This window comes from Hyperolius riggenbachi, chromosome 1, assembly GCF_040937935.1.
Source record: "Hyperolius riggenbachi isolate aHypRig1 chromosome 1, aHypRig1.pri, whole genome shotgun sequence".
Lineage (NCBI taxonomy): Eukaryota > Metazoa > Chordata > Amphibia > Anura > Hyperoliidae > Hyperolius > Hyperolius riggenbachi.
This window is the reverse complement of record NC_090646.1, coordinates 147,146,730-147,174,280: the sequence shown is the minus strand read 5'-3', so window position 1 is coordinate 147,174,280 and position 27,551 is coordinate 147,146,730. Positions and strand designations below refer to the sequence as shown.

Sequence of the window (27,551 nt, the reverse complement as noted above, 5' to 3'; positions counted from 1 at the left end):
AGATTTCAAGGAGAAAAAATGTATGGGAGGAAAACAGAGCACTCTGAGAAAAGATGGGACGTACATACAGACTCAGATACTGTCCATGCCAGGTTTAAGGGCTTTTAGCACTGCAGTCAAACTATTTATATACTGTATGATGAGCTATGAACCTTTTTTGCTGCAGGTTCTGGTGTGGGAGACTGTGTTGATGACATCTGTTGCTTCTCTTCTGTTGCAACTTCTTGAGAGTCAATATTTCCAGAAGACTCCAACTCTGTTGCTGGCTTTTGAGGCATCTGAAAATTGTAATGAAATACATAAATAACATTAAATAAACTGTGCCAAAACTGCTCAAATCAGCTCGCCAGTAAGATTGCAGCAGGCCACAAATGTGCGTGTCTGCTAAACGGTCCGAAACAGACTCCATGAATGTGTTATGAGGGCCCGACATCCACAGGTGGGGGTTTTGCTTACAGCCCAACAGGAGTTGGTGGATGCTTTAGTCCAGGTCTGGGAGGAGATCCCTCAGGAGACCATCTGCCACCTCACCAGGAGCATGCCCAGGCGTTGTAAGGAGGTCATACAGGCACATGGAGGTCACGCACACTACTGAGCCTCATTTTCACTTGTTTCAAAGGACAAAGTTGGATCAGCCTGTAGTGTTTTTTTCCCACTTTAATTTTCAGTCCGACTCCGAATCCAGACCTCCATGGGTCGATAAATTTGGATTTCCATCGATAATTTTTGCTTGATTTTGTTGTCAGCAAATTAAACTATGTAAAGAACTATGTATTTAATAAGATAAGAATATTTCAATATTTAATTCCTTTCAAATCAAGGATGTCTAATTTTTGTGTTACCTTTATTTTTTATTTTTTTGAGCAGTCTACTATGCGCCCCATGGTGGTGAAATAACAGTTACTTAGTAAATTATAGCTTGCCCTACCTATTAACCCTTAAAGGGAACCTTAACTGAGAGGTAAATGGATGTTTCCTTTTAAACAATACCCGATGCCTGGCTGTCCTGCTGATCTCTACTGCTGCAGTAGTGGCTGAATCACACACCTGAAACAAACATGCAGCTAATCCAGTCTGACTTCAGTCAGAGCACCTGATTTGCATGCTTGTTAAGGGGCTGTGGCTGAAAGTATTAGAAACACAGGATCAGCAGGACAGTCAGGCAACTGGTATTTTAAAAGGAAAAAAAATCCATATCCTTCTCAGTTTAGGTTCCCTTTAATGCAGAAATAAATGTAGTCTCCCTTTCAGAATGTCCCCTCTTCTTTTGTTCTTTTTCTGTTCTGACTAACCTACGTGTGCAGCTCTATGACAGAACATTTACAAAAAAAAAAAAAATTATATAAAATGCAAAGTTTGTGTTGAGGCAAATAAAAAAAAAAACAAAAAACATCGAACAACTAAAAGGAAAGAAAAATCCACTTTTTCAACATTTTACACACCTTCCTGGTTTGTTGTACAGGCGCATCAGGTCCAGTTGAGCTGTTTTCTCTAAAGGCCACAGTTTTGTATTTCTCCAAAATTCTGCTTTGCCTGACACTAAAACAGGTAAGTAAAAAACATTTTAAACAATTTATATCACCTGAAGAAAATGTGTAAGGTTTCAATAATGCAGGCATGTCCAAAGTCTGGCCCAGGGGCCAAATGCTGCCCGACAAGCCATTGCCGGTGGCCCCCAAAACTTTCTACAGTTCATTTCGTGTGGCCTGCAGGTTGTTGCTATAGTGCCACATGCAGGGGCCAGCAGCAGGGGGGGGGGGGGGTGTCAGAGAGCGGTGCATAGGGGACATCGAAGCATGTCATGGACCAGGGAGCATGCCTCTGTGTCCCATCTGCCCCTCGGATACACTTTAAGTGTGCAGATTTTATTATGAACATGATGATTTACTAGAATTCCAGGGTTAGCTTGTATGGCCTTATTTACTCCAATGGAGAAGTTAATTTAAAGTGAACTTGAGACAAAAGCTTATCTTGTATTTTTAATTACTTGGGGTTCATTGGCCCCTCCGTACTGCCGCTATGCGGCCCGATAATCAAGCTCTTTAGCACATGCACGGCTCGGCCACATGCGCGCCTCCCGTCACGCTCCCGCTGCTGGGAGAATTCTGCACCTGCACAGTAGTACTACACGGGAGCATGACGGGGGCGCACTCGCGGCCGAGCTGCGTATGCACTGAAGGGGCACGACTGACCGGAGTACTGTGCCAGAGAGCTGCAAAATGGAGGGGCTGAGGACGGCGAGGATCTTCACAGACCTCATGGGGCATGAGTGAGCCCCAGGTAAGTATAAATACAGGAGAAGCCTTCATGTCAGGTACACTTTAATGCTTCCAAGCTGACTATTTTGTATATCGCACATGCATTACCCGACATTACTATTCCTTTTGCTGACAGCTGGAGCTGGCGGTGCCATCTTTGGTGCCTCTTTGTGTTCCTTATTGCTCTCTGGCAGAAGTTCATCATCACTGTACACCGCAGTGCTATGTAAGGGAGGATCTAGAGAACAAGAGAATAAAAACATTGTAAAAAGATTGAAGTTTTAAACAGATCCGCTTCTGTATGAATGTAGCTGAGAGAATAAAAATTATATTTAGCTTAGTTTTTTAACCACTTGCCGACCGCCCCCAGCTGATGGGCGGCGGCAAAGACTGGGCCCAAACGACCGCAATACGCCCATCGGCGGGGGCGGCTGCGGGAGTGGCTATGCGGCGATTGCGTCATTCGTGACGCGATCAGCCGCTGGGGACTGGCTCCGCCCACCGCTCGTAGTAACCCGCCGGCCGTTCGGAAGCGCCGGCGGGTTACTAGCACCCGGATCGCCGCATTTACATTGTATAATAGGCTTTGTAATGTATACAAAGCCTATTATACTGGCTGCCTCCTGCCCTGGTGGTCCCAGTGTCCGAGGGACCACCAGGGCAGGCTGCAGCCACCCTAGTCTGCACCCAAGCACACTGATTTCCTGCCCCCTGATCGCCCACAGCACCCCTCAGACCCCCCCCCTGCCCACCCCCCAGACCACTGTTTGCACCCAGTCACCCCCCTAATCACCCATCAATCACTCCCTGTCACTATCTGTCAACGCTATTTTTTTTTTATCCCCCCCCTGCCCACTGCCCCCTCCTGATCACCCCCCACCCCTCAGATTCTCCCCAGACCCCCCCCCCCCCCCGTGTACTGTATGCATCTATCCCCCCTGATCACCTGTCAATCACCTGTCAATCACCTGTCAATCACCCGTCAATCACCAGTCAATCACCCGTCAATCACCCGTCAATCACCCGTCAATCACCCGTCAATCACCCGTCAATCACCCGTCAATCACCCGTCAATCACCCGTCAATCACCCGTCAATCACCCGTCAATCACCCGTCAATCACCCGTCAATCACCAGTCAATCACCAGTCAATCACCAGTCAATCACCAGTCAATCACCCCCTGTCACTGCTACCCATCAATCAGCCCCTAACCTGCCCCTTGCGGGCAATCTGATCACCCACACCAATAGATCGCCCGCAGATCCGACATCAGATCACCTCCCAAGTGCAGTGTTTACATCTCTTCTCTCCTCTAAACACCCACTAAATTACCCATCAATCACCTATCAATCACCCCCTATCACCACCTGTCACTGTTACCCATCAGATTAGACCCTAATCTACCCCTTGCGGGCACCCAATCACCCGCCCACACGCTCAGATTGCCCTCAGACCCCCCTTTATCAATTCGCCAGTGCAATATTTACATCTGTTATTCCCTGTAATAACCCACTGATCACCTGTCAATCACCTATCAATCACCCCCTGTCACTGCCACCCATCAATCACCCCCTGTCACTGCCACCCATCAATCAGCCCCTAACCTGCCCCTTGCGGGCAATCTGATCACCCACCCACACCAATAGATCGCCCGCAGATCCGACATCAGATCACCTCCCAAGTGCAGTGTTTACATCTCTTCTCTCCTCTAAACACCCACTAATTACCCATCAATCACCCCCTATCACCACCTGTCACTGTTACCCATCAGATTAGACCCTAATCTGCCCCTTGCGGGCACCCAATCACCCGCCCACACGCTCAGATTGCCCTCAGACCCCAGCCCTGATCACCTCGCTAGTGCATTGCTTGCATCTATTTCCCCCCTCTAATCACACCTTGAGACACCCATCAATCACCTCCTGTCACCCCCTAGCACACCTACTCATCAGATCAGGCCCTAATTTGCCCCGTGTGGGCTCCTGATCACTCGGCCAAACCCTCAGGTCCCCCTCAGACCCCCTTCGGATCACCTCCCCAGTGCATTGATTGCATCTATTTTCCCCTCTAACCGCCCCCTGAGACACCCATCAATCACCTCCTGTCACCCCCCTAGCACTCCTATCCATCAGATCAGGCCCAAAACATCCTGTCATCTAAGAGGCCACCCTGCTTATGACCGGTTCTACAAAATTTGCCCCCTCATAGACCACCTGTCATCAAAATTTGCAGATGGTTATACCCCTGATCAGTCATTTTGAGAAATTTGGTTTCCAGACTACTCACAGTTTTGGGCCCGTAAAATGCCAGGGCAGTATAGGAACCCCACAAGTGACCCCATTTTAGAAAGAAGACACCCCAAGGTATTCTGTTAGGTGTATGATGAGTTCATAGAAGATTTTATTTTTTGTCAAAAGTTAGCGGAAATTAGATTTTTATTGTTTTTTTTCACAAAGTGCCATTTTTCACTAACTTGTGACAAAAAATAAAATCTTCTATGAACTCACCATACTCCTAACAGAATACCTTGGGGTGTCTTCTTTCTAAAATGGGGTCACTTGTGGGGTTCCTATACTGCCCTGGCATTTTAGGGGCCCTAAACCGTGAGCAGTAGTCTAGAATCCAAATGCCTCAAAATGACCTGTGAATAGGACGTTAGGCCCCTTAGCGCACCTAGGTTGCAAAAAAGTGTCACACATGTGGTATCGCCGTACTCAGAAGAAGTAGTATATTGTGTTTTGGGGTGTATTTTTACACATACCCATGCTGGGTGGGAGAAATATCTCTGTAAAAGGACAATTGTGTGTAAAAAAAATCAAACAATTGTCATTTACAGAGATATTTCTCCCACCCAGCATGGGTGTGTGTAAAAATACACCCCAAAACACATTATACTACTTCTCCTGAGTACGGCGGTACCACGTGTGGCACTTTTTTGCACCCTAAGTGCGCTAAGAGGCCCAAAGTCCAATGAGTACCTTTAGGATTTCACAGGTCATTTTGCGACATTTGGTTTCAAGACTACTCCTCACGGTTTAGGGCCCCTAAAATGCCAGGGCAGTATAGGAACCCCACAAATGACCCCATTTTAGAAAGAAGACACCCCAAGGTATTCCGTTAGGAGTATGGTGAGTTCATAGAAGATTTTATTTTTTGTCACAAGTTAGCGGAAAATTACACTTTGTGAAAAAAAACAATTAAAATCAATTTCCGCTAACTTGTGACAAAAAAAAAAAAAATCTTCTATGAACTCACCATCCTCCAACGGAATACCTTGGGGTGTCTTCTTTCTAAAATGGGGTAATTTGTGGGGTTCCTATACTGTCCTGGCATTTTAGGGGCCCTAAACCGTGAGGAGTAGTCTTGAAACGAAATTTCTCAAAATGACCTGTGAAATCCTAAAGGTACTCATTGAACTTTGGGCCCCTTAGCGCAGTTAGGGTGCAAAAAAGTGCCACACATGTGGTATCGCCGTACTCAGGAGAAGTAGTATAATGTGTTTTGGGGTGTATTTTTCCACATACCCATGCTGAGTGGGAGAAATATCTCTATAAATAGACAATTGTGTGTAAAAAAAATAAAACAATTGTCATTTACGGAGATATTTCTCCCACCCAGCATGGGTATGTGTAAAAATACACCCCAAAACACATTATACTACTTCTCCTGAGTACGGCAATACCACATGTGTGGCACTTTTTTGCAGCCTAACTGCGCTAAGGGGCCAAAAGTCCAATGAGCATCTTTAGGCTTTACAGGGGTGCTTACAATTAGGCACCCCCCAAAATGCCAGGACAGTGAACACACCCCACAAATGACCCCATTTTAGAAAGTAGACACTTCAAGGTATTCAGAGAGGAGCATAGTGAGTCCGTGGCAGATTTCATTTTTTTTTGTCGCAAGTTAGAAGAAATGGAAACTTTTTTTTTTCTTTTTTTTGTCAGAAAGTGTCATTTTCCGCTAACTTGTGACAAAAAATAAAATCTTCTATGAACTCACCATGCCTCTCACTGAATACTTTGGGATGTCTTCTTTCCAAAATGGGGTCATTTGGGGGGTATTTGTACTATCCTGGAATTTTAGCCCCTCATGAAACCTGACAGGTGCGCAGAAAAGTCAGAGATGCTTGAAAATGGGAAAATTCACTTTTGGCACCATAGTTTGTAAACACTATAACTTTTACCCAATCCAATAAATATACACTGAATGGTTTTTTTTTTTTTTTATCAAAGACATGTAGCAGAATAACTTTCGCGCTCAAATGTATAGGAAATTTTACTTTATTTGAAAAATGTCAGCACAGCAAGTTAAAAAAGTCATTTTTTTGCCAAAATTCATGTCTTTTTTGATGAATATAATAAAAACTAAAACTCGCAGCAGCAATCAAATAGCAGCAAAAGAAAGCTGTATTAGTGACAAGAAAAGGAGGTAAAATTCCTTTAGGTGGTAGGTTGTATGACCGAGCAATAAACCGTGAAAGCTGCAGTGGTCTGAATGGAGAAAAAGGCTCTGGTCCTTAAAGAGAATCTGTAACGTTAAAACGTCCCCTGGGGGGTACTCACCTCGGATGGGGGAAGCCTCAGGATCCTAATGAGGCTTCCCACGCCGTCTGCCGTCCCTCGGGGGTCTCGCTGTAGCCCTCCGTACAGCGGTGACGTAATATTTACCTTTGCAGGCTCCTGCGCAGGCGCTCTGGCTGCTTTCGCTCCGAAGGAGGCGGAAATACCCGATCTCAGTCGGGTCCGCTCTACTGCGCAGGCGCAAGTCTCCGGCGCCTGCGCAGTAGAGCGGACCCGACTGAGATCGGGTATTTCCGCCTCCTTCGGAGCGAAAGCAGCCACAGCGCCCCCGCTGGAGCCTGCAAAGGTAAATATTGAATTGAACAGTCGGCACAGTCGCCGGCTGTTCGGAGGGCTGCAGCGAGACCTCCGTGGGACAGAGGACGGCGTGGGAAGCCTCATTAGGATCCTGAGGCTTCCCCCACCCGAGGTGAGTACCCCCCAGGGGATCTTTTTGTCGTTACAGAGTCTCTTTAAGGGGCGAAAAGACTGTGGTCCTCAAGTGGTTAAGCAAGGAGTAATTCAAGTTTCTTTTGGTCCCTGGTTACCAGGAAATGAGTATAGTGCCTATTCTGGGTTCAGATTTAATTTAGAGAAAATACACTTTAACACAAGCTTTAACTCACGTACTTTATGTGTGTATAATAAAAACACAGAGTCTGCAGTGTTGTACTAAATGTGTGAACAGACAAAAACCTGACCCACAGGGAAGCATGTCAAATTCCATCACCTGCACTGTGCATCAGTTAAAGGAAACCTAAAGTGAGAGGTATATGGAGGCTGACATTTATTTCATTTTAAATAATGTTAATTGCCTGGCTATCCTGCTGATCCTCTGACTCCAATACGTTTAGTCATAGACCCCAAGCAAGCAGATCAGGTGTTTTTGACTGAAGTCTGACTGGATTAGCCGCATCCTTGTTTCAGACACTACCAATGCCAGAAAGATCAGCACGGTAGCCAGGCAAGTGGTTAAGTTTAAAAGGAAATAAATATGCAAGCCATCATATCACTCTCACTTCAGGTTCTCTGTAAAGAGCAATTAAACCATAAAGAAGCTTTAGCCATGTCACACTCACAGCATTATCAGTAGAAAATACTACAATACCACCTAGCTATTTCTCCATAATTGTTCAACATTTTTGATAAGTGGGTTACTGCATCAAAATCAGCCTACCACCATTTTTAAAAAACGCAAATGCATGAAAAACATGAAAACCGCAAACACATGCTACAGTATTTTCTGCAATTTGGATCGCGATTCTGGGTGCCTGGATACAAAGGGGGGGGGGGGGGGGAGGGAGGTTCATTTTACTGTTAAATAAAGGTTTACAAAATTTAATTTTTATCTTAATTATTTGGGAATTGGCCTGCAGCATATGGGCAGCTTTGTTGAACAGACAAACGTATCTCTAATCAGATTCGATTAAAGATAAGTTTGTCTCTCTATCGAATCTGCCCATAATCTTCTGATGTATGAGCACCTTTACCCTGCAGTGCAAGCTCTTCATTCTAATCAGAAATGCTTGAGCTGTAATAAATTTCATCTCATTCTGTCCGGATCTATTTGGTACATTGCGACATGAGGGAAGATTGTCATCGCCACTCCCACATTCCTGCTCCTCACTGATTGGCTAAATGGCAGAGCAGTGTGAAGCTTCTGAAACCTAATCTTGCTGTGCTCACAGGTTCACAATAGAGATGGGAAGTTCGGATCTTTTCAATGATCCGGATGATTCGAATCGGATCATTGAAAAGATCCGGATCTTCGATCCGAATCTCGGATCATTTTACTACCGAAGCATTCGGGGTGAAATGACTAGCAGGACAGGTCTTTCCCTGCTGTGGACAGGAGAAGGGGAGGGGGGTGGACACACAGAGAAGGGGAGAAGATGGACAGAGGGCAGGGAGTGGACAGAGGAGGGACGAGCAGAGAGCAGAAATGTTTGCACACAATACCCACATGCTGCAATCATATGCTTTACATGTATTTCACCCATATGCTCATCTGTGTACTTTGACTGCAAATGTCGCACAGTGAAGGAAAGCATTCCCAGAAGATAAGTGCAGCTGTTTAGAGCGAGTGCAGGAGGAAGGATCATATTGCGCTGCCTGCAATCACAGTGCCTACAAAGTTACTGAGCTGTGCTGAGCCAAAAGTTTCCAATGTGATCACTGTGCACAACTACGGAACAGCCAGCCAGCCTATAATGAGCAGCACATTGCAGTCAGTATGTGTGCTCTACACATATCTGGCAGTGGCACCCATGTCCCCTCTACCTGTCCCTGCAAGGCTGCCTCCCATCCAACAGAGCGATCCATCTCAGCTCTGCTTCCAGGACCCCGCTGCCCGCTGAGAGGGGGCGTGTCGCTTCTGGCCCCGCCCCTTTTCCGATCCGAATCACTCATTTTGATGATTCGGATGATCGACTCATAAAATAGATTCGGATCAAAGATCCGAATCGTTCATGATCCGGACAACACTAGTTCACAAAGCAAGCCACAGATTACAGTGCAGTTTCTAGTAGAAGGGAGGAAATGGCATCAGGTTTGGCTTCACTTAGATGGAATCAAGATGGTAAATGCTAGGAATAGAATTTACTATATAAAATTCACTGAAATCAAAACGCGGACAGTACAATACATCCGTTATGTAAGTAGAGCAAGTATTTATCTACTTATTCTATCCAATTCACTGCGCTGATAGGTACAGTTGAGGAACAATCCAAGTCAGCAAGAGCTGGTGCAATTTCTAAAATATTTCAATAAAACCTAAAACTTATACACATAAGACTGCGCAACATCCCTGATAGAAGTCCTGCTTGTTTACCTGAGGTAAATATCAGCAGATATCAAAATGTCCTTTTATCCAGCTTTTCAGTGGAATAATAGCTTGCTAGTAGCCTTGATTAAAATCACCGCCACCACATCCATGTGACTGGGCACTCACCCTTATCCAATGATCAAATGACAGAGATTGTGCCTCAAAGTAAAGCACAAGGCCTCGCATAGCGTAAAAAAGCTAAGTAGCAGCCAGGCGTGCAGCGGTCGAGCCGACGGAGTGGGGAACTGATGGGTCGAGCATTTGTCTATGCCCAGCCACTGGCCACCGCGTGGGGGAGAGCCCAATAAAAACTCTGTGCCTGTTTGACATCATGGAACATGTGAGTGAGCAATTTTAACTTAATTTTCAATAAATTAAAAGTTTTTATGCTATGGGAGGCCTTGTGCTTTACTTTGAGGTGCAATCTCTATGAAGATCCTGCTGTATAAGTGGAAAGTGGATCGTGATAGGCTGGGGATCGCCTGAGAGTATCCCAGAAGCGCTTATGACCCATCTTAACAGGGGGTCATTGGATAAAAGTGAGAGTCCAGTCACACAGTGTGGTGGCGATGATTTTAATCAAGGCTACTAGCAAGCCATTATTCCACTGAAAAGCTGGATAAAAAGGACATTTTGATATGTGCTGATATTTACCTCAGGATATTGCATCTTGTATACAAGCAGGACTTATATCAGGGATGTTGCGCAGTCTTGTGTGTATATATTTATCTACTTATATATGTTTTTTTTTCCTGGCATAGTATGGCTGACCTTGCTGCTTTAAAGCTCAGTGCAACATTCACAGTGTAAATTGGCCCTTAATGCTCCACAACATCAGTGATCAGATTCTGCAAACCAGCAATACAGCAAGGAAAATTATCTATAAAATGTAATTCCCCCTATGCATTGTATAGAGGTCTACTCACTGAACGACTCTTCACAGACATCCTCTTGCAGATCACTCCCTGGCTCCTTTAAAATTGTTGAGAATTCGGCATCTTGCACCATGTTTTTCAAAGGTTCATACCTCCCTTTCTTAGCCTCGCTCTTTTTACTCTTGACATTATCAGTGTGAGTTCCCACAGCCTGGAAGAGAAGAGATAAAAAAAAAAACAAAACAAAAAAAAAAAACAAGCACATGTTTGTACGGTGTATAAAAAGGTACAACTTAAAGGAAAACTGAAGGGAGAGGGATGTGGCGGATGACATAATTATTTCTTTCTAAGCAAAACCAACCAGTTGCCTGGCTGCCCTGCTGATCCTCTGCCTCTAATATTTTTAGCCATAGACCCTGAACAAGCATATGCAGATTGGGTGTTTCTGACTTGGTCAGATCTGACAAGATAAACTGATAAACTGCATGCTTGTTTCTGGTGTTACTCAGACACTACTGCAGACAAATAGATCAGCAGGGCTGCCAGGCGACTGGTATTGCTTAGAAAGAATTAATTATTTATGGTTTAAATGGAAATAAATATGGCAGCCTCCATGTCCCTTTCACTTCAGGTGTCTGAATGGACTGGCTGAGCTTAGAGTACATATTCACTGATTTTTTTTTCAGTTACTTTTATTGCTGTCAGTGTTATAGCCTGTTTTGAGCATGTGTTTTGAGTGTAGAGTGTTATAATGGTGTCCTCTCCTCCTTTCAAAGCAGGGTGACGCCCGCGAACCTGGTGGAACGTCTGAGGGGACCCCAGTATTCTCCAGCTGCTTGACTTATCTTCATCCTGGGCTAAGTATCTTCCTATTTTTCCACTCTCACTCCCAGCCTCTTTATGCACTTCAATAGGCTGCTCCCATCAATTGCTTAGGTTTGTGCAGTCTAGAATGTATATTGCATATCACTATTAGCTGTGTGTGTGTGTGTGTGTGTGTGTGTGTGTGTGTGTGTGTGTGTGTGTGTGTGTGTGTGTGTGTGTGTGTGTGTGTGTGTGTGTGTGTGTGTGTGTGTGTGTGTGTGTGTGTGTGTGTGTGTGTGTGTGTGTGTGTGTGTGTGTGTGTGTGTGTGTGTGTGTGTGTGTGTGTGTGTGTGTGTGTGTGTATACAGTTTTTTGCACTGTCAAATATAGGTACAGAACCCGGGTTCGACCGCTGGTGGGCTCTGATTTGATGCCCACCAAGCTGGCATAGATTATCATTGAATTCATTATATTTATTTATATATGCCTGAAAAATACATGAATTATTGCAGCTGGATGATTTAGGACTATGTGTGTGTATATGTATATTATATATATATATATATATATATATATACCAGTGTTGCGGACAATTTCCTAGTGTCTCAGACAATGATGTGTAAACAACATACCTTTCTAGCAGACGCTCTGTCTTTGGCATATTCTTCTACAACACTTTGTCTCCTGTAAATAACTACACATTATTATACAGTATTGTTATTGCAGTGAAACAATGCACACGTGACTATATACTTTATGTTTTATATTTGTATGACATTTGTCAAAGTGTTGTCTAGTAATTCACTCCACTCAGTTCCCTAAAAGGAACGTACAATCTTATTCTCGGCACAGTCATTGTCTGGGTAATTAGGGAATAAGGGTGCCTGGTGGAAAGTCATACAAACACAGGGGGAACATATAAACTACATGTAGACAGGGTCCCATGATCAAATCCTTATCAGGAATCTAGTGCACCAAGCAGACTGTGCCAGACTCTTAGTCTTATTAGACTGCAATACTTTCTTCACATTAAACTGCTTTGCTAGTGTGCGATTTAAATTCCACAATAATGAATGAAACATACTAAACAGGGCTGTGGAGTCGGTCCAAAAATCCACCGACTCCGACTCCTCAGTTTAGGATTCCACCGACTCCGACTCCGACTCCACGACTCCGACTCCTCTAATTTGCATATTACAATTTTGTTGATTAAAAGTATGTAACATGAAATTCGTCTCTTAACTGCCAACGCTTAGGAATTTTACAAGACAACTGAAGTGAGAAGGATATGTAGACTACTATATTTATTCCCTTTAGACTAAAACTAGTCCTTGGTAAGAGTACTTGTAAAAGGTACAAACCGGAACAAAGAACATCTATCAGGCCCTAGGCAATGTAAGTGTGGGTACATGTAAGAATGATGTGCAGGTACTCTGCAGGGGAATGAGGAGATTGTAAACAGACAACACCTCTGTGTTCAATGTGGACAGCATTCTCAGTGGATTCCTGCAGCTCTGTGGGGAGTGCATATGTAGAGTATAGTACTACTGTGTAACAAAGTAAACCTGAGACAGATGAAATTAAAGTTTTATACATACCTGGGGCTTCCTCCAGCCGCCTTCAGGATAATCAGTCCCTGTATGTCCTCCTCCACCACCTGGATCTTCTGCTATGAGTCCAGGTACTTGAGCCAGTCAGGCGTAGTGCGCATGCACACACTCCGCCGCCAGGAGCATACTACACCTGTGCAGCACTATTGCGCAGGTGCAGAATGTTCCTGGCTGTGGGAGCGGCATGCGGCCGGACAGCGCTGACTGGCTGAATTACCAGGACTCATAGCAGAAGATCCGGGTGGTGGAGGACAGCGAGGGACTGATTAGCCTGAAGGGGGCTGGAGGAAGCCCCAGGTATGTATAAAACTTTACTTTTCATCCGTTTCAGTTACCCTTTAATTTGTAGTCACCAAACCAAATTTTAATAACCTATCACATTATTTGATTTCATCAGCAAAGGGAGTGCATACATTTGCATAAATCAGCATCAATGCAGAATTATTTCCATCTCGTTGACCATCTCTATTAGTGACACAGCTACACATCAGGCTTTATTCTTACAGCATAGATGTTATTTAGTATATATAAGAGATTCCTGTGTACACATCATATATACAGTCACAATCAGATATGTATATCTGACCTTAAAAATACGGGGACTGCTTTATTGAAGCAGCACAAGTAACTAATTTTGACTGGTTTATTTCATTTTTGTGGACTAAGCACAGCTATTACTGTATATATACTGTATATATACACATTATTTTTAATGACTATTATCTGAGAAATAGAACATTTTATCATATTTTCTATTTTAATTACAGTTACAAATTCATTAGGAGTCGGAGTCGGTGCATTTTTTCCCGACTCCGACTCCAGGCACCCAAAATTGCCCGACTCCGACTCCACAGCCCTGATACTAAATGTGCCAATTAATGATATATTCTTCTTACCACTTTTATGTTATATGAGAGACTGCCTAAAAATCCATTTACAGTCTAGTCACCGTTTACCCTTCTACTACATAGATTCGGTAACATTGTATATTGAATATTTAAATAGGAACTCCAGTGACAGAGTACATTATTCAGGTTATCAACTTTTACATTAATTATCCTTGTTTCAACATCAGAAACAAGTCCCATTTACTGTTGTATATTGGTATATAACCATACCCTCCCACTGATGCTTAGCCTAGGCTGTTTAGTATAGAGAATTCTCCATCCAGAGACCAGGGCCCATATGCAATTTACTTTTTTACCTGAGTTATCTCCTGGGAGATAATTTTCATCTTCTCTTTAAAATAACTTTTCAGCATTTTACAATTGAAAAAGTACTCAAAAGTTGGTGAAGAAGTACCATTAAAATGATTTTGACTATTTTCTTGCTTGCTGGTAGTTTAAAAAGCATTTTATGATAAGGTGTGAAAATATCACCTAGAAGAAAACTCAGGAGAAAAAGTGAATTGCATAAGGGCCCAGGTGTTCTTTCTGCTGGCTTCAAAACACACAGTTAACAAAAAAAAAAAAAACAATCTGCAGTGATGCACCTGCCAGCAGTAAAGATGTTGCCACCTGTGATAAAATTTAGAATGTAAATCAGGGTGAAGAAACATTTAACAATGGGCAAACACTGACTAAATTAACTAATGCATATTGTAAAAATATAAACACTTTTATTCATTACATCATGTTCCGCTAAGGCAGGGTTCCCCAACTTTTTTTGGCCCGGGGACTGCTTTCCTGTCCAAACACTTGTCCTGGGCCCGGGAGGGGGGAGGGGTAAAAACAAAAAAACTCACACAGGCATAGATGTTCCACCAGTATTAGGTAGCTCCCTCCCCAGTTTAGATGGCTAGATTTGCCTGCAGTGTTATGTAGCCCCCCACCCAGGTTAGGCAGCTAGATGTGCCTCCAGCATTCTGTAGCCCCCCACCCAGGTTAGGCAGCTAGATGTGCCCCCAGCGTTCTGTAGCCCCCCACCCAGGTAATCAGCCTTACCACTGTGGGTCTGGCATCTATTTCCTTTCAGTTGAGCAGCATGCATCAGAGTTTTTCAGCATCAAGCTGTTCAGAGGAAGCACAACTGATGTTGTGAGAAAAGCGCCAACTACTGACACTCTGATGCATGCTGCTCTGCTGGATTTAAAAAAAAAAAAAAAGAGAAGAAGCCCAGCACAAAAAAGCCCAGCACAAAACAGCCCACGGACCAGCAGTGGGCTGCGGACCAGGGGTTGGGGACCCCTGCTCTAAGGGATGATTAGAGATGGTCAGTTACCAATAAGTTTGACTTTTATTAGTAGACTTGTTCTTCTTTGGAGGCATGTTGATAGCGCAGTTCCTCACAACCTTTAATTGAGAAATATTAGAATGCTGTTTCCATGTCCGGCCCTGTAAACATAACATTTCTAAAGTGATATATCTGATTTTTTTAACAAGCTGAAACAAGAATCCTTAGAAGACATCTGGAAGAGGAATCAGACTGGACCTGTAACCAAAATATGTTCCAAATATTTTTCTTTATACATTTTTATGAGTTGTAAAAAGCAGGGAAAGGTTAAAACTTTTCAGGCTTTCATCACCATATACAATATACTGTAACTCCATGTACTTGTTGAACTTACATTTTTTAAAACAGCCTTCCTCATATAAAAATCTAGGTATGCAAAGCTATCACCCAGATATGAAAATCCAATACAGTAGGAGTGGGGCCTGGTATGGTAAAATACTGCAATGTTAATTACTACAGTAGGCATTACAGTAGTGGCCAGTATATAATTTGGGCGCCAGTCAGCTGTGGTTCGAATATATGTTTGCAAGGGACAAGTAGTGTAGGCGAAAGGCTTAGGCTATGTTAAAGAGAACCCGAGGTGGGTTTGAAGAATATTATCTGCATACAGAGGCTGGATCTGCCTATACAGCCCAGCCTCTGTTGCTATCCCAAACCCCCCTAAGGTCCCCCTGCACTCTGCAATCCCTCATAAATCACAGCCACGCTGCTGACAAACAGCTTGTCAGAGCTGGCTGTGTTTATCTTTATAGTGTCAGTCTGCTGCTCTCCCCGCCTCCTGCAGAACTCCGGTCCCCGCCTGCATCCCTTCCCTCCCTGCTGATTGGAGGGAAGGGACGGGGGTAGGGACCGGAACTATGCGGGAGGCGGGGGAGCAGCTGAGACTGACACTACAGATGTAAATACAGCCTCACAGCACGGCTGTGATTTATGAGGGATTGCAGAGTGCAGGGGGACCTTAGTGGGGTTTGGGATAGCAACAGAGGCTGGGCTGTATAGGCAGATCCAGCCTCTGTATGCAGATAACATTCTTTAAACACACCTCGGGTTCTCTTTAACAGTGGGAATTGTATTCCCTGTAGAAGTAGGAACACAACTAAATAGAAAAGTCACACCGTGCGTTGTGTCGCATACAGTCAATGAAAAGTATGCTTCACTTTTAACGCATGAATTTTGCAGTAACTCACTGCATGCTGTTAGGTTGCATCACACCAGACACACTGTGTATGTCGCATAGGTTTTACACTGCAAAGCAACGTTACAGTGTTCCATTGTATTGCACCGCAATGCCCCACTTTAAAGGGGGCCTAACAGTAGGGCTAGTTTTAGGAGTAGCTAGGGAAGTACATTGCTGAGAGGTAGAACTCTAAAGTAGAATATCGGCAGTATTGCCAATATTTTACTAGCAACTTCACCCAGCGCCTTATTTACATGTATATTATGGTCTCCTTATGCCTCTTTATGGCACTTTACAGATTATAAATAGACTAGTAGACCTAAGCCCGTTTAAAAACGGGCTCTAGGTCTCGCTCACCGCCGCATGTCAGCGCACACCCGTCTGCCCCCCCCCCTCTGGCCCCGTCCTCCTCCTGTCCCAATGCTACGGCTACAAATACGCAGTAGCCAAAACACACGGGACACAGGGACAGGAGGAGGACACAGGGACAGTTAGGGTTTTATTACACAGCATAGGATGAGTTATTCTCACTCACAAGTGCACAACAAATAGAAGCAGATCCCAGTGTCAGCAATGCTGGTATTCCAACATTCAGCATATCCATCAAAATAGCATACAAATGTTGCTTGAGAATGTGCAACTGCAAACTCACGCAATCAATGAATTAACCCCAAAATACCCACCAGCAGCACTTGGAACAATGGCTCTCAAAGAACTCCTCCAGGGTCACCTGCCCCCCAAGATCTGTACACTGGGAAGAGAATTGGGATCCATTGCGCCAGCGCATACCGCTGCTCCTCTACCGACAGACACAAATAAAACCATCCGCAGAGGTGCAGCTGCTGCAGAACCAGAAGTCCCAGCAGGATCACTGGCAGTAGCTGTATCAGACACAACAGTAGTTTTACAACACAGGCCTCTCTGTAGCGACAGGAGAGGCTCTCGTAGCACTCGGGAGCAACACACATCTCTTCTGCCACATAAGTAAGCAGATGCATTCACCTTACCTAGACGCTTTTGAATTGGATATCTTCCGCTAGAGAACGCTGATCAGTGAGCTCATCACTCGGCGCCCATACAGAGAGAGTCATGAAAAGCAAACACACTTCACCTCTTCCGACTCCGTCTTCTCTGGCAGAAGCAGCAGTATCTGTGTTCTGCCACTAGGAGGGCTAGTTAGTCTTATCAGATTTCTCGTCTTGAATAATATGTAGTTATCATCAAGGAACCTGCGGATCAGTGTCTGTTCTAAAGCGTCACCTTTCTTTCTTCTGTGTTGTGTGCCACTTTTATCAAAGGATTGGCGCTAGAATATAAAATAGAACAGAGTTCTATAGGGGGAAAAGTACACCACCAGCAAATATATCGCACAAAAAGAGACTTAGCATAAAACATTCTCTACAAGAAACTGTAGGTTTGCGTCACACTAGAAATTGCTCAGCATAATAAATAAGCTGCGATGTGAGGGCCCGTTTCCACTACAGCAAATCTGCATGCGTTTTCTGCATGCAAATTCGCATAACCCATTACAAATAATATATATATGATAATGTTTCCACTTGTGCGGGAATCTGTGCGGTTTGTTGTGCAGAAAAAAATCTGTACGGCAGAACCATCACAATTCGCACGCCGCACACGATTTGTCGGTAATGTAACTAAACAGGAAAACCGCAAGCGTTTTAGTCTTGCGATTTTCCTGGCGTTTCCGCGTGCGTTTTCGCTTAAAAACCTATGTCAATGCTTGCCGGCATTGACATGGTTAAAATTGCGAGCGATTCTGCATGAAAATCTGCATAGAAACGGCAATGAAACCGCAACCGCATGCGGATTCGTTGCCACGACTTTCCTGTCGAAATCGCACGGCATAAGTGGAAACCTACCCTCAATCCAATGCGCCCTTTGTGATGCTGGCAGCTTAAAGTGAATGGGAACCGCAAAAAAAAAAAAAAAAAAAAATTAATGGACAAGATATTTACCTAAGGAGAGGAGGGAAGCCTCTGGGTCCTATAGAACCTTCCTGCTCCACTCATGGATCCCTCGCTCCAGCGCTGGCTCCCCCGGTAGCAGTATTAGCCCAAATTCATCAAATACTGCTTTATGCCACCAAAGGTTACGTACTGCACCTGCGTGAGCGCTCTAGTGCGCTCATGCAGGCATAGTACAGAGCTGCCCATCTTCCAAAGCACTTGGCTCCGAAGACTTCCGAGGCCTCCTTCGGCGGTGGATTCAAACGGGGGAGCCAGCGCTGCAACAAGGGCACCGTGAGAGAGTACATTTGAAATCAGCGCCGGTAGACTTGGGCGCAGGATACAGCAGTATATGGCTGATCCTGCTTCTGCACAAGTCCGGGCCATTTTAATTACTATTCCCCCTCCAGGCCGCCATGGATAGTGCGGGAATGAAATAATTTGGCTTCCAGCGATTGCTGGAGGCCGAATTATTGTGTTTTTTAAGCAACTTCGGCTCCGTCTTCTGACGGAGCCGACGTTACTCACTGAGCGCCGCTATAGACTGATTCCCATTACAGTCTATGGCGGCGCTGGCTGCTCCCAAATCTAGCAGCGCTGAAAAGCACTGCTCCGCCGTGAGAGGACTGGGAAGGCTCTCTAGGAGCCAGAGCCTTCCCTCTCCTTCGGTAAGTTATGAGTAAGGAAGGCTCTGTAAGGGGTAATTTAGTAAATAAGTTCATTTTTTTCCTGTTAGTTTAAATTTATAGAGTGGCGCCACATCTGAATAGCAGAGTGCAGCAAAGCACAAATACCTACTTCAGCGCCGGGTCCACGTCTCTTCTTCACTGAAGCCTAACTATGACCATGCAGCAGCATCTCTGTAGGCATCCAATGGAGGGCCAGTGCACACCAAAAACAACTAGCGTATCCGCTAGCATTTTTTCAGAGAGATTCTATGCATGTACAAAGCGATTTTCTACACATGCCTAGCGTTTTTTGGCACGTTTTGGTGTAGCATATTTTATTTTTTGTTACAGTAGAGCTGTAACTGAACAGCCTCTGTAACAAAAATGCTTGGGAAATCACTTTGATTTAGCGTTTTTCAGAGCGATTTTCCGCCTTCCTATACTAAACATTGAAGCAGAATCGCCTCAGAAATCTGCAAAAATGCTGCAGGACCAGAGTTTGCGTTTGTGGAAAAAAACAAACCGCTCTGGTGTGCTCCATCCCATTGAAATACATAAAAACGCTCAGAACTGCTCTCGGTGTGCATCAGCCCAGACAGGAGGTAAGATAATGAATGCGAGAGTAATAAAAGTGACTTGTAAGTATCTCCAAACTATCCCTTTTTCATAGAAAGGCCTGAAATCCACTAGTAGTGCTTTTCCAAGCCCTTTTGATGTGAAAAGCTCTTTCTAATGTAATGCTATGGGTGTGATCCCAATAGAGGGATGTGATTTTATAAAAATCCCCCATAGCATTGCATTAGCAGGAGCTTTTCACATCACAAGCGCTTAGAAAAGTGCTGCTAGTGGGTCCCAGGCCCTCTTTGGGAACTCAATCCCTCAGTCTTCTTCTTTTGTCCTCCTTTCAGGACTAAATGTACAGATCTATGCAAATACATATATTTTTCTACTGAAAATGTGTTTGACTCTAAATGCTATGGTCATCCTTTATAGTAACATTCAAAATAAATGTTTGAATGGAAAGGAAATAACTAATGACGATAGGAAAGACTAATGTGGTTTGAATTATAAAACCATGTGTTTTGCTTATGAATTCATTGGGGCACGTGCAACTATGAGGGCTCATATACACTATAAGCGCTTTTCTGAGTGCTTTTTGGCCTCCAGAGCTTTTTAAAAAAACGCTCCCATTGACTTACATTAAAATAGCAGTAAAATCGTACAATTTTATCATAATCGCGATTTTAATGTGAGTCAATGGGAGCATTTTTTAAAAAGCTCTCAAAGCTCTGGAGGCCAAAAAGCACTCAGAAAAGCGCTTAGGGCCCCATTCACACTTAAAAGCACAAAGCGGTAGCGCTCAGCGCTACCATTTTGCACGGGTGATTTTACCACAATTAGGCGGTAAAATCGCTGTATACTCCCGCAATTCAGAGTGATTGTGATCAACGCTTTTGTAAGCATTGTATCGAAATCGCTCCTGAATCGCAGCAAAATGTTGCAAGGAACATGTTTTGCAACTGGCGCTAATCACGTAACATCTGTGATCTCGCGGCAATCGTGGCAGTGAGATCACTGCCATAGGTTAATATATTGCGCTCAGAAGTAAAAAGTACATAAATCGACAGCGCTTGGTACTCAGAGCAGCATCTGTAGTCTCACCACAATGCTCAAGAAACAATAGTTCACAGTGACCATCACCAAAACAAATCAACAGGTCACACATCCAGTCAAATAAGCATATTTATTTGCGTTCTTGCAAAAGCCTGTAGTGTATCACAATACACATATATCCAAAACGATCTCAGATAGATGTCAGATAGATTGCCAAGCTTTGGGCAAAATATATAGGTAATTACCTTGCTATCAATTGATGTCACTGCAGGCTCATAATCCTGAATCTCCCGGCTGCTTTACTAAGACACTAATAGGCTCAATCCGGTCAGGTGGTACACTGCAAGTAACTCTGGGATAGAGTTACATCATCATGGGACCCTTGCCATAGCGTGATTGGTCATAGCAGTCACATGGGACTGCATAATCTCACGCTATTGGCCGGCCACAAACACTGAGGACGCTGGGAGATGTAGTTTTTGAACCCTATGCGTTCCATATACATTTCCTAGGTTTTCACATAGATTAATGCAAGACTTTTATAAAATGAATAAACAGAAAAGCAGTGCTAGTAATAATATAGCATAAAAGTTATAAAATTATAAGATAGAAACAACAGATCGTATTGCACTTTCCATTACTTATTTCCATACTTATTGCAGTATTTTCTATAGTATTACGCTGTCTATTGCCATCTAGTGGATACAAACATTATTACACTTAAGAATTGTCTATGAAACAGTTTTTATTAAAATCAATGTTCAAACCTCTTGGTTGCATAGTTTTAAGTGTAAAAATCCACTTTGTCTCTAATTTATATAGTTCTCTGTCTTTATTGGATCCCCTCCAGTCCTGTTTTACCTGATCTATAATGCAAAATTTTAATACTGAGGGATCTTTATTGTGGACAGTTTTGAAATGATTCGGGACAGAGTGGTCTATCTCTATATAATAATACAATACAATAATATTTCTATAGCGCTTTTCTCCCATAGGACTCAAAGCGTTTAGGCTCTCTCAGATTCAGTAATTGGTAGTAGGATAAAGTATTCACACAACAAAAGTTATATTTCTGCAAATGCGAAACTGAACAGGTGGGTTTTCAGTCTGGATTTAAAAAGAATCCGAGCTCAACCAAAAATGCAAAATAGTACTCAGCCGGGGCTTTCTCCAGCCCAGTGCTGGTCGGGAGGTCCCACGACGGCGTCCTGGCTCCTCTCCTAGGCCCTGCTCCGGAATGGCTGACCGGCGGCAGCCTGGTGACACTCGGCCGAGGGTCGGGCTACTTCATCCTGGTATGACGCAGGCTGACGTCACGACACTGGCCGCCTCGCGTCATCACGGCGGTCGACGTGGCAGTACGGCACATGTGCGCGTCGTGACGTCAGCCGCATCATACCAGGAAGAAGAAGCCAGACGGGCTGCCTCCGGTCAGCCATTCCGGAGCGGGGCCTAGGAGAGGAGCCAGGACGCCGTCGTGGGACCTCCCGACCAGCACTGGGCTGGAGAAAGCCCCGGGTGAGTACTATTTTGCTTTTTTGGTTGAGCTCGGAGTCCCTTTAAACACGTCCAGGGATGGAGCTGTCCTGATCTGTTGAGGTAAGGAGTTCCAAAACGTAGGGGCAGCATGACAGAAAGCTCTGGGACCAAAAGTTTCCAAGTGGACTCTGGGTATGACTAGATTATTAGAACCTGTGGATCTGAGAAAGCGGGGATTGCTACGTAGCTGCAACATATCTTTCATGTATCCAGGGCCTAGATTATTCAGGGATTTAAATGTCAGTAGGCCGATCTTGAATAGGACCCTCCATTCTATAGGTAGCCAGTGAAGGGAGTGCAGGACTGGCGTTATGTGGCAGTGACGGGGTTGGTTGGTTAGCAGTCTGGCAGCAGTATTCTGTATCAGCTGTAGGCGGTACAAGACCTTTTTTTGGAAGGCCAGTGTAGAGAGCATTACAGTAGTCCAGTCGGGATGTGATGAAGGCATGGACTAAGGTTGGCAGATCTTCTGGGGGGATGAGGTGCTTGATTTTTGCAATGTTCTTCAGGTGAAAATAGGATGATTTCACCACAGCAGAGATTTGAGTTCTGAAGTTTAAATCCCCATCAATTAGAACTCAAAGGCTACGCACATGATCGGAGCTGCGTAGATCGGTGCCTCCTATTCCCAGTGGTGAAGACTGCAAGTTAAGTTGTTTTGTTATCATGCTCTGCCCTCCAATCAGAAGGACTTCAGTTTTGTCTGCATTTAGTTTCAGCCAGTTGTCATTCATCCATTGCTGTAGTTCACGTAAGCAGGAGTTTATAGTTAGAGTTGGGTCTGTCACACCAGGCTTGAAGGAAAGATATAGTTGGGTGTCATCTATAGTTGGGTGTCGTCTGCATAGCAGTGGTATGTCAGGCCATGTTTTTGGATTAGTTTTCCAAGCGGTAACATGTAAATTGTGAAAAGCAGGGGAGAGAGGATTGAGCCCTGGGGCACCCCATGCTTAAGTGATACAGGGGTGGACAGGAAGGGCCCCATAGACACTTTGTGGGTTCTGCCACTCAAGAAGGATTGGAACCACTGAAGAACTATGCCATCAATTAGTGTTGGGCGAACACCTAGATGTTCGGGTTCGCGAACGTTCGCCGAACATTGCCGCGATGTTCGGGTGTTCGCGCCGAACTCCGAACATAATGGAAGTCAATGGGGACCCGAACTTTCGTGCTTTGTAAAGCTTCCTTACATGCTACATACCCCAAATTAGCAGGGTATGTGCACCTTGGGAGTGGGTACAAGAGGAAAAAAAATATTTGAAAAAGAGCTTATAGTTTTTGAGAAAATTGATTGTAAAGTTTCAAAGGAAAAACTGTCTTTTAAATGTGGAAAATGTCATGTTTCTTTGCACAGGTAACATGCTTTTTGTCGCCATGCAGTCATAAATGTAATACAGAGAAGAGGTTCCAGGAAAAGGTACCGGTAACGCTAACCCAGCAGCAGCAGCACACGTGATGGAACAGGAGCAGGCGCAGGAGGAGAAGGCCATGCTTTTTGAGACACAACAACCCAGGCCTTGCATGAGGACAAGAAGCGTGCGGATAGCATGCTTTTTACCGCCATGCAGTCATAAATGTAATAAAGATAAGAGGTTCAATAAACAGGGAACAGGCGTCAACGCTAACCCAGCAGCAGCAGACGTGATGGAACAGGAGGAGGCGCAGGAGGAGAAGGCCATGCTTTCAGGTGCAACTCAGGCCTTGCATGAGGACAAAAAAATGTGTGCGCAAAGCAATGCAATGAGTAATGAGCTATTCCCACCCCCACAATCTTCTACCTGTGAAAGGTCAATGGAACAGCCACAAATGTTGTGCCCGGATTCACAACCTTTTTCTGTGGAAAATGCACCTCGCACTGAAATGCAAGGCGAGGCCGAGGATGAACATGACATCAACAACTCAACATGACGCAAAATGGGGGCGGAACAGAAAGCTGCTTTCAATGTTTTGAAGGCCTTAATTGCCTCCGGTGGCCAGTTAGATGCATCATTCATCACACCCAAATCCCAGAGCAATGTGTGCAGGAATTTGAATCGCAGGAGGTGTACCGAGATCATCTGGACAAGTGACCAAGTGACCAAGTGACAAGTGACCAAGTGACAAGTGACAAAGTGAAAAGTGACAAAGTGACCAGTGACAAAGTGACAAAATGACAAAGTGACAAAATGACAAAGTGACAAGTGACAAAGTGACAAGTGACAAGTGACAAAATGACAAGTGACAAAGTGACAAGTGACAAAGTGACAAGTGACAAAGTGACAAAATGACAAAGTGACCAGTGACAAAGTGACAACTGAGAGGTTGTTCTGGGGAGCTCCACTGCACTCAGTCGCATATGAGGAGAGGTCTCGTCGGGACTGCTGATCCTCCTCAGCTTGCTCAAAGCCTTGAGGGTTCCTGAAGATCCTCTGCTTGGAGTTCGCCGGGGTTCAGCTTGGTGTCGGGGTCGGCGGCGTCCTCCTCACTCCAATGTGGCAGATCTTCTGTTGAAGGAAAAAAAAACAAACATTGTTAAAAGTCCAGTACCGCTTCTGAAGGACTCACCAAGAGATGCAGGAGCGCTTCAATCTAGCGCACCATCGCTCGCTGGGTGATGTCCCTCCCTACGCGCTGGAATTCTACGCTGCACATGCTAGCACGCTTTTGCGCAGTGCCGAGGCGCATTCCAGCAGCTAGCTACCAAGCTTCTGTGGATCTGATTGGGCCACCATGTTGGATCTCTGCCAAGTCCTCCAAAATTTTGAGCAATCCACGTTGCGTGACTGAGCAGTGACAACTCTACAGTCAGCATTACAATACCACTGCTGTGTTTACTGAAGAAATCAATGTTGAAGATGGAAAACCGCTGGCATGATGCAAGTGGGGGATTCTGAAGATGAAAACGATCAGCGTGATGATACCAACATCAGGCAACCTGCCTCAGGAAACGCTGGTCCCAGCTATGACAAAGAACAGGACGAGGAACAGCTGGAGTTGGAGCAGGAATTGGATGCCCCCACTGCCGAGGGACAGAGCGGTGCACGTTGGACTTCCACAATTTAGCGGGAATGGACAGCAGAAGAGGAAGAAAGTGATGCTGGTGACGAATATGGTGCATCACAACAATCACAACGCTCACAAGAACATGAAGACAGAGGAGTCTGGCAGGACTCTCTGGCACACATGGCTCAATTCATGCTAGACTGCATTGAACGCAGCCCGCGCATTATTCACTATTCATTATTATTCATTATTCTGGAATCTGGACAACACCAATTACTGGGTTTATACCCAGTTTATACAAACACAATGTTAAAAAACTGATTGAAGAAAGTGTCAGACAGGTCAAAAATGGAACAATTCCAGCAGGCCCTTGAGGATGGAGACTTTAGAGAGGAGATTGACATCCTCCTCCTTCTCTAGCCAGTTGTACGCCGACAGACTGACTTCAGCAAACCCAGGAGGACCAGGAGGGCAGCAAAGAACACAAGCTGCTGCTAGTGCCGAAAAGGGAATGGTATTGGCAGTGTCCTTGGAGTGGGAACATTTTCTGACACCCATGCAGCAGCCCACAGAACAGCAATCGGGCAGTTCCACGTCCTCCAACACCAATCGCCTGGAGAAGATGGTCAAGGTCCAGGACTACATGTCAGATGGCGTAGCTGTGTTGAACAATCCATCTGCAGACAGACGGTGAGTGTGACAGGCAGCACAGAAGGACCATGGCAACTCACTCATAGTACCACAGTTTGATAGTGCTGCCCAAAAAATTATATGGATCCGTGGACCCGGGCACTGCGGGCAGTACTGGGAAGTGGGAACGCAGATTTTAGTACCTAAACACATGGACTCTGAGGCACATACAGATGGTCCCGATCATCATCCTCATCATACAACTCTTCTCCTGAGTCTGACCCACCCACCACCTCTGCCACCCCAACATCCCCAGACACAGACCCCTCATCGTCCTCAACATTAACTTGGGATGCTGGCCTGAGCCAGACCTCCTCCTCCACATCAGGCCCCATCATCTCCTCAATGGCAGCCCTCATTAATCGCTCTGGCGACGGACCGATGGACACAACGTTCTCCTCCGGGGAGGGCTGCTGCTGACCACTGGTTGCTGGGGTGGATGTTATAGCTTGCGTGGGGCGTTGGCTGTTGCTGTTGTTGGGAGTGCTGCTCACAGCGGAGGTCTCTGAGGAACTCATGGTGAGCTCATATAGTGGTTGGCGGTGAGTGGAGTATTACTGATCCCAGCAATATACACACTGACTGGCAGAGTACGCAATGCTATATAGTCTGGCTGAGCGGTGTACACAGAGTGGCAGTACACACAATGCTATATAGTCTGGCTGAGCGGTGTACACAGAGTGGCAGTAAACAATGCTATATAGTCTGGCTGAGCGGTGTACACAGAGTGGCAGTAAACAATGCTATATAGTCTGGCTGAGCGTTGTACACAGAGTGGCAGTAAACAATGCTATATAGTCTGGCTGAGCGGTGTACACAGAGTGGCAGTACACACAATGCTATATAGTCTGGCTGAGCGGTGTACACAGAGTGGCAGTAAACAATGCTATATAGTCTGGCTGAGCGGTGTACACAGAGTGGCAGTAAACAATGCTATATAGTCTGGCTGAGCGGTGTACACAGAGTGGCAGTACACACAATGCTATATAGTCTGGCTGAGCCGTGTACACAGAGTGGCAGTACACACAATGCTATATAGTCTGGCTGAGCGGTGTACACAGAGTGGCAGTAAACACAATGCTATATATAGCGTGGCTGAGCGAGGTACACAGTGGCAGTACACACAATGCTATATAGTCTGGCTGAGCGGTGTACACAGAGTGGCAGTAAACACAATGCTATATATAGCGTGGCTGAGCGAGGTACACAGTGGCAGTACACACAATGCTATATAGTCTGGCTGAGCGGTGTACACAGAGTGGCAGTAAACACAATGCTATATATAGCGTGGCTGAGCGAGGTATACAGTGGCAGTAAACAATGCTATATAGTCTGGCTGAGCGGTGTACACAGAGTGGCAGTAAACAATGCTATATAGTCTGGCTGAGCGGTGTACACAGAGTGGCAGTACACACAATGCTATATAGTCTGGCTGAGCCGTGTACACAGAGTGGCAGTACACACAATGCTATATAGTCTGGCTGAGCGGTGTACACAGAGTGGCAGTAAACACAATGCTATATATAGCGTGGCTGAGCGAGGTACACAGTGGCAGTACACACAATGCTATATAGTCTGGCTGAGCGGTGTACACAGAGTGGCAGTAAACACAATGCTATATATAGCGTGGCTGAGCGAGGTACACAGTGGCAGTACACACAATGCTATATAGTCTGGCTGAGCGGTGTACACAGAGTGGCAGTAACCAATGCTATATATAGTGTGGCTGAGCGAGCGGTGTACTACTGTTCC

At 45.0% G+C, this 27,551-nt stretch overlaps 1 protein-coding gene across 4 annotated transcripts in view; it reads right to left on the bottom strand.

Moving 5' to 3' along the window:
• Nucleotides 1-20,924, bottom strand: part of CENPU (centromere protein U) — a 61,594-nt gene extending 40,670 nt beyond the window's left edge. For 2 of the 4 annotated variants that reach the window (XM_068268799.1, XM_068268829.1), the window contains exons 1-8: nucleotides 20,834-20,924; nucleotides 17,347-17,645; nucleotides 15,151-15,263; nucleotides 11,953-12,004; nucleotides 10,568-10,727; nucleotides 2,367-2,496; nucleotides 1,443-1,539; nucleotides 153-278 (exon numbers count right to left, since the gene is read on the bottom strand). In XM_068268799.1, coding sequence (XP_068124900.1) covers nucleotides 153-278; nucleotides 1,443-1,539; nucleotides 2,367-2,496; nucleotides 10,568-10,727; nucleotides 11,953-12,004; nucleotides 15,151-15,197 — 612 coding nt within the window. In that variant the 5' untranslated portion in view covers nucleotides 15,198-15,263; nucleotides 17,347-17,645; nucleotides 20,834-20,924. The remainder of the gene's footprint in view (nucleotides 1-152; nucleotides 279-1,442; nucleotides 1,540-2,366; nucleotides 2,497-10,567; nucleotides 10,728-11,952; nucleotides 12,005-15,150; nucleotides 15,264-17,346; nucleotides 17,646-20,833) is intronic. The other 2 variants (XM_068268808.1, XM_068268818.1) reach the window with 2 other exon arrangements.
• Between the last annotated feature and the right edge of the window lie 6,627 nt (nucleotides 20,925-27,551).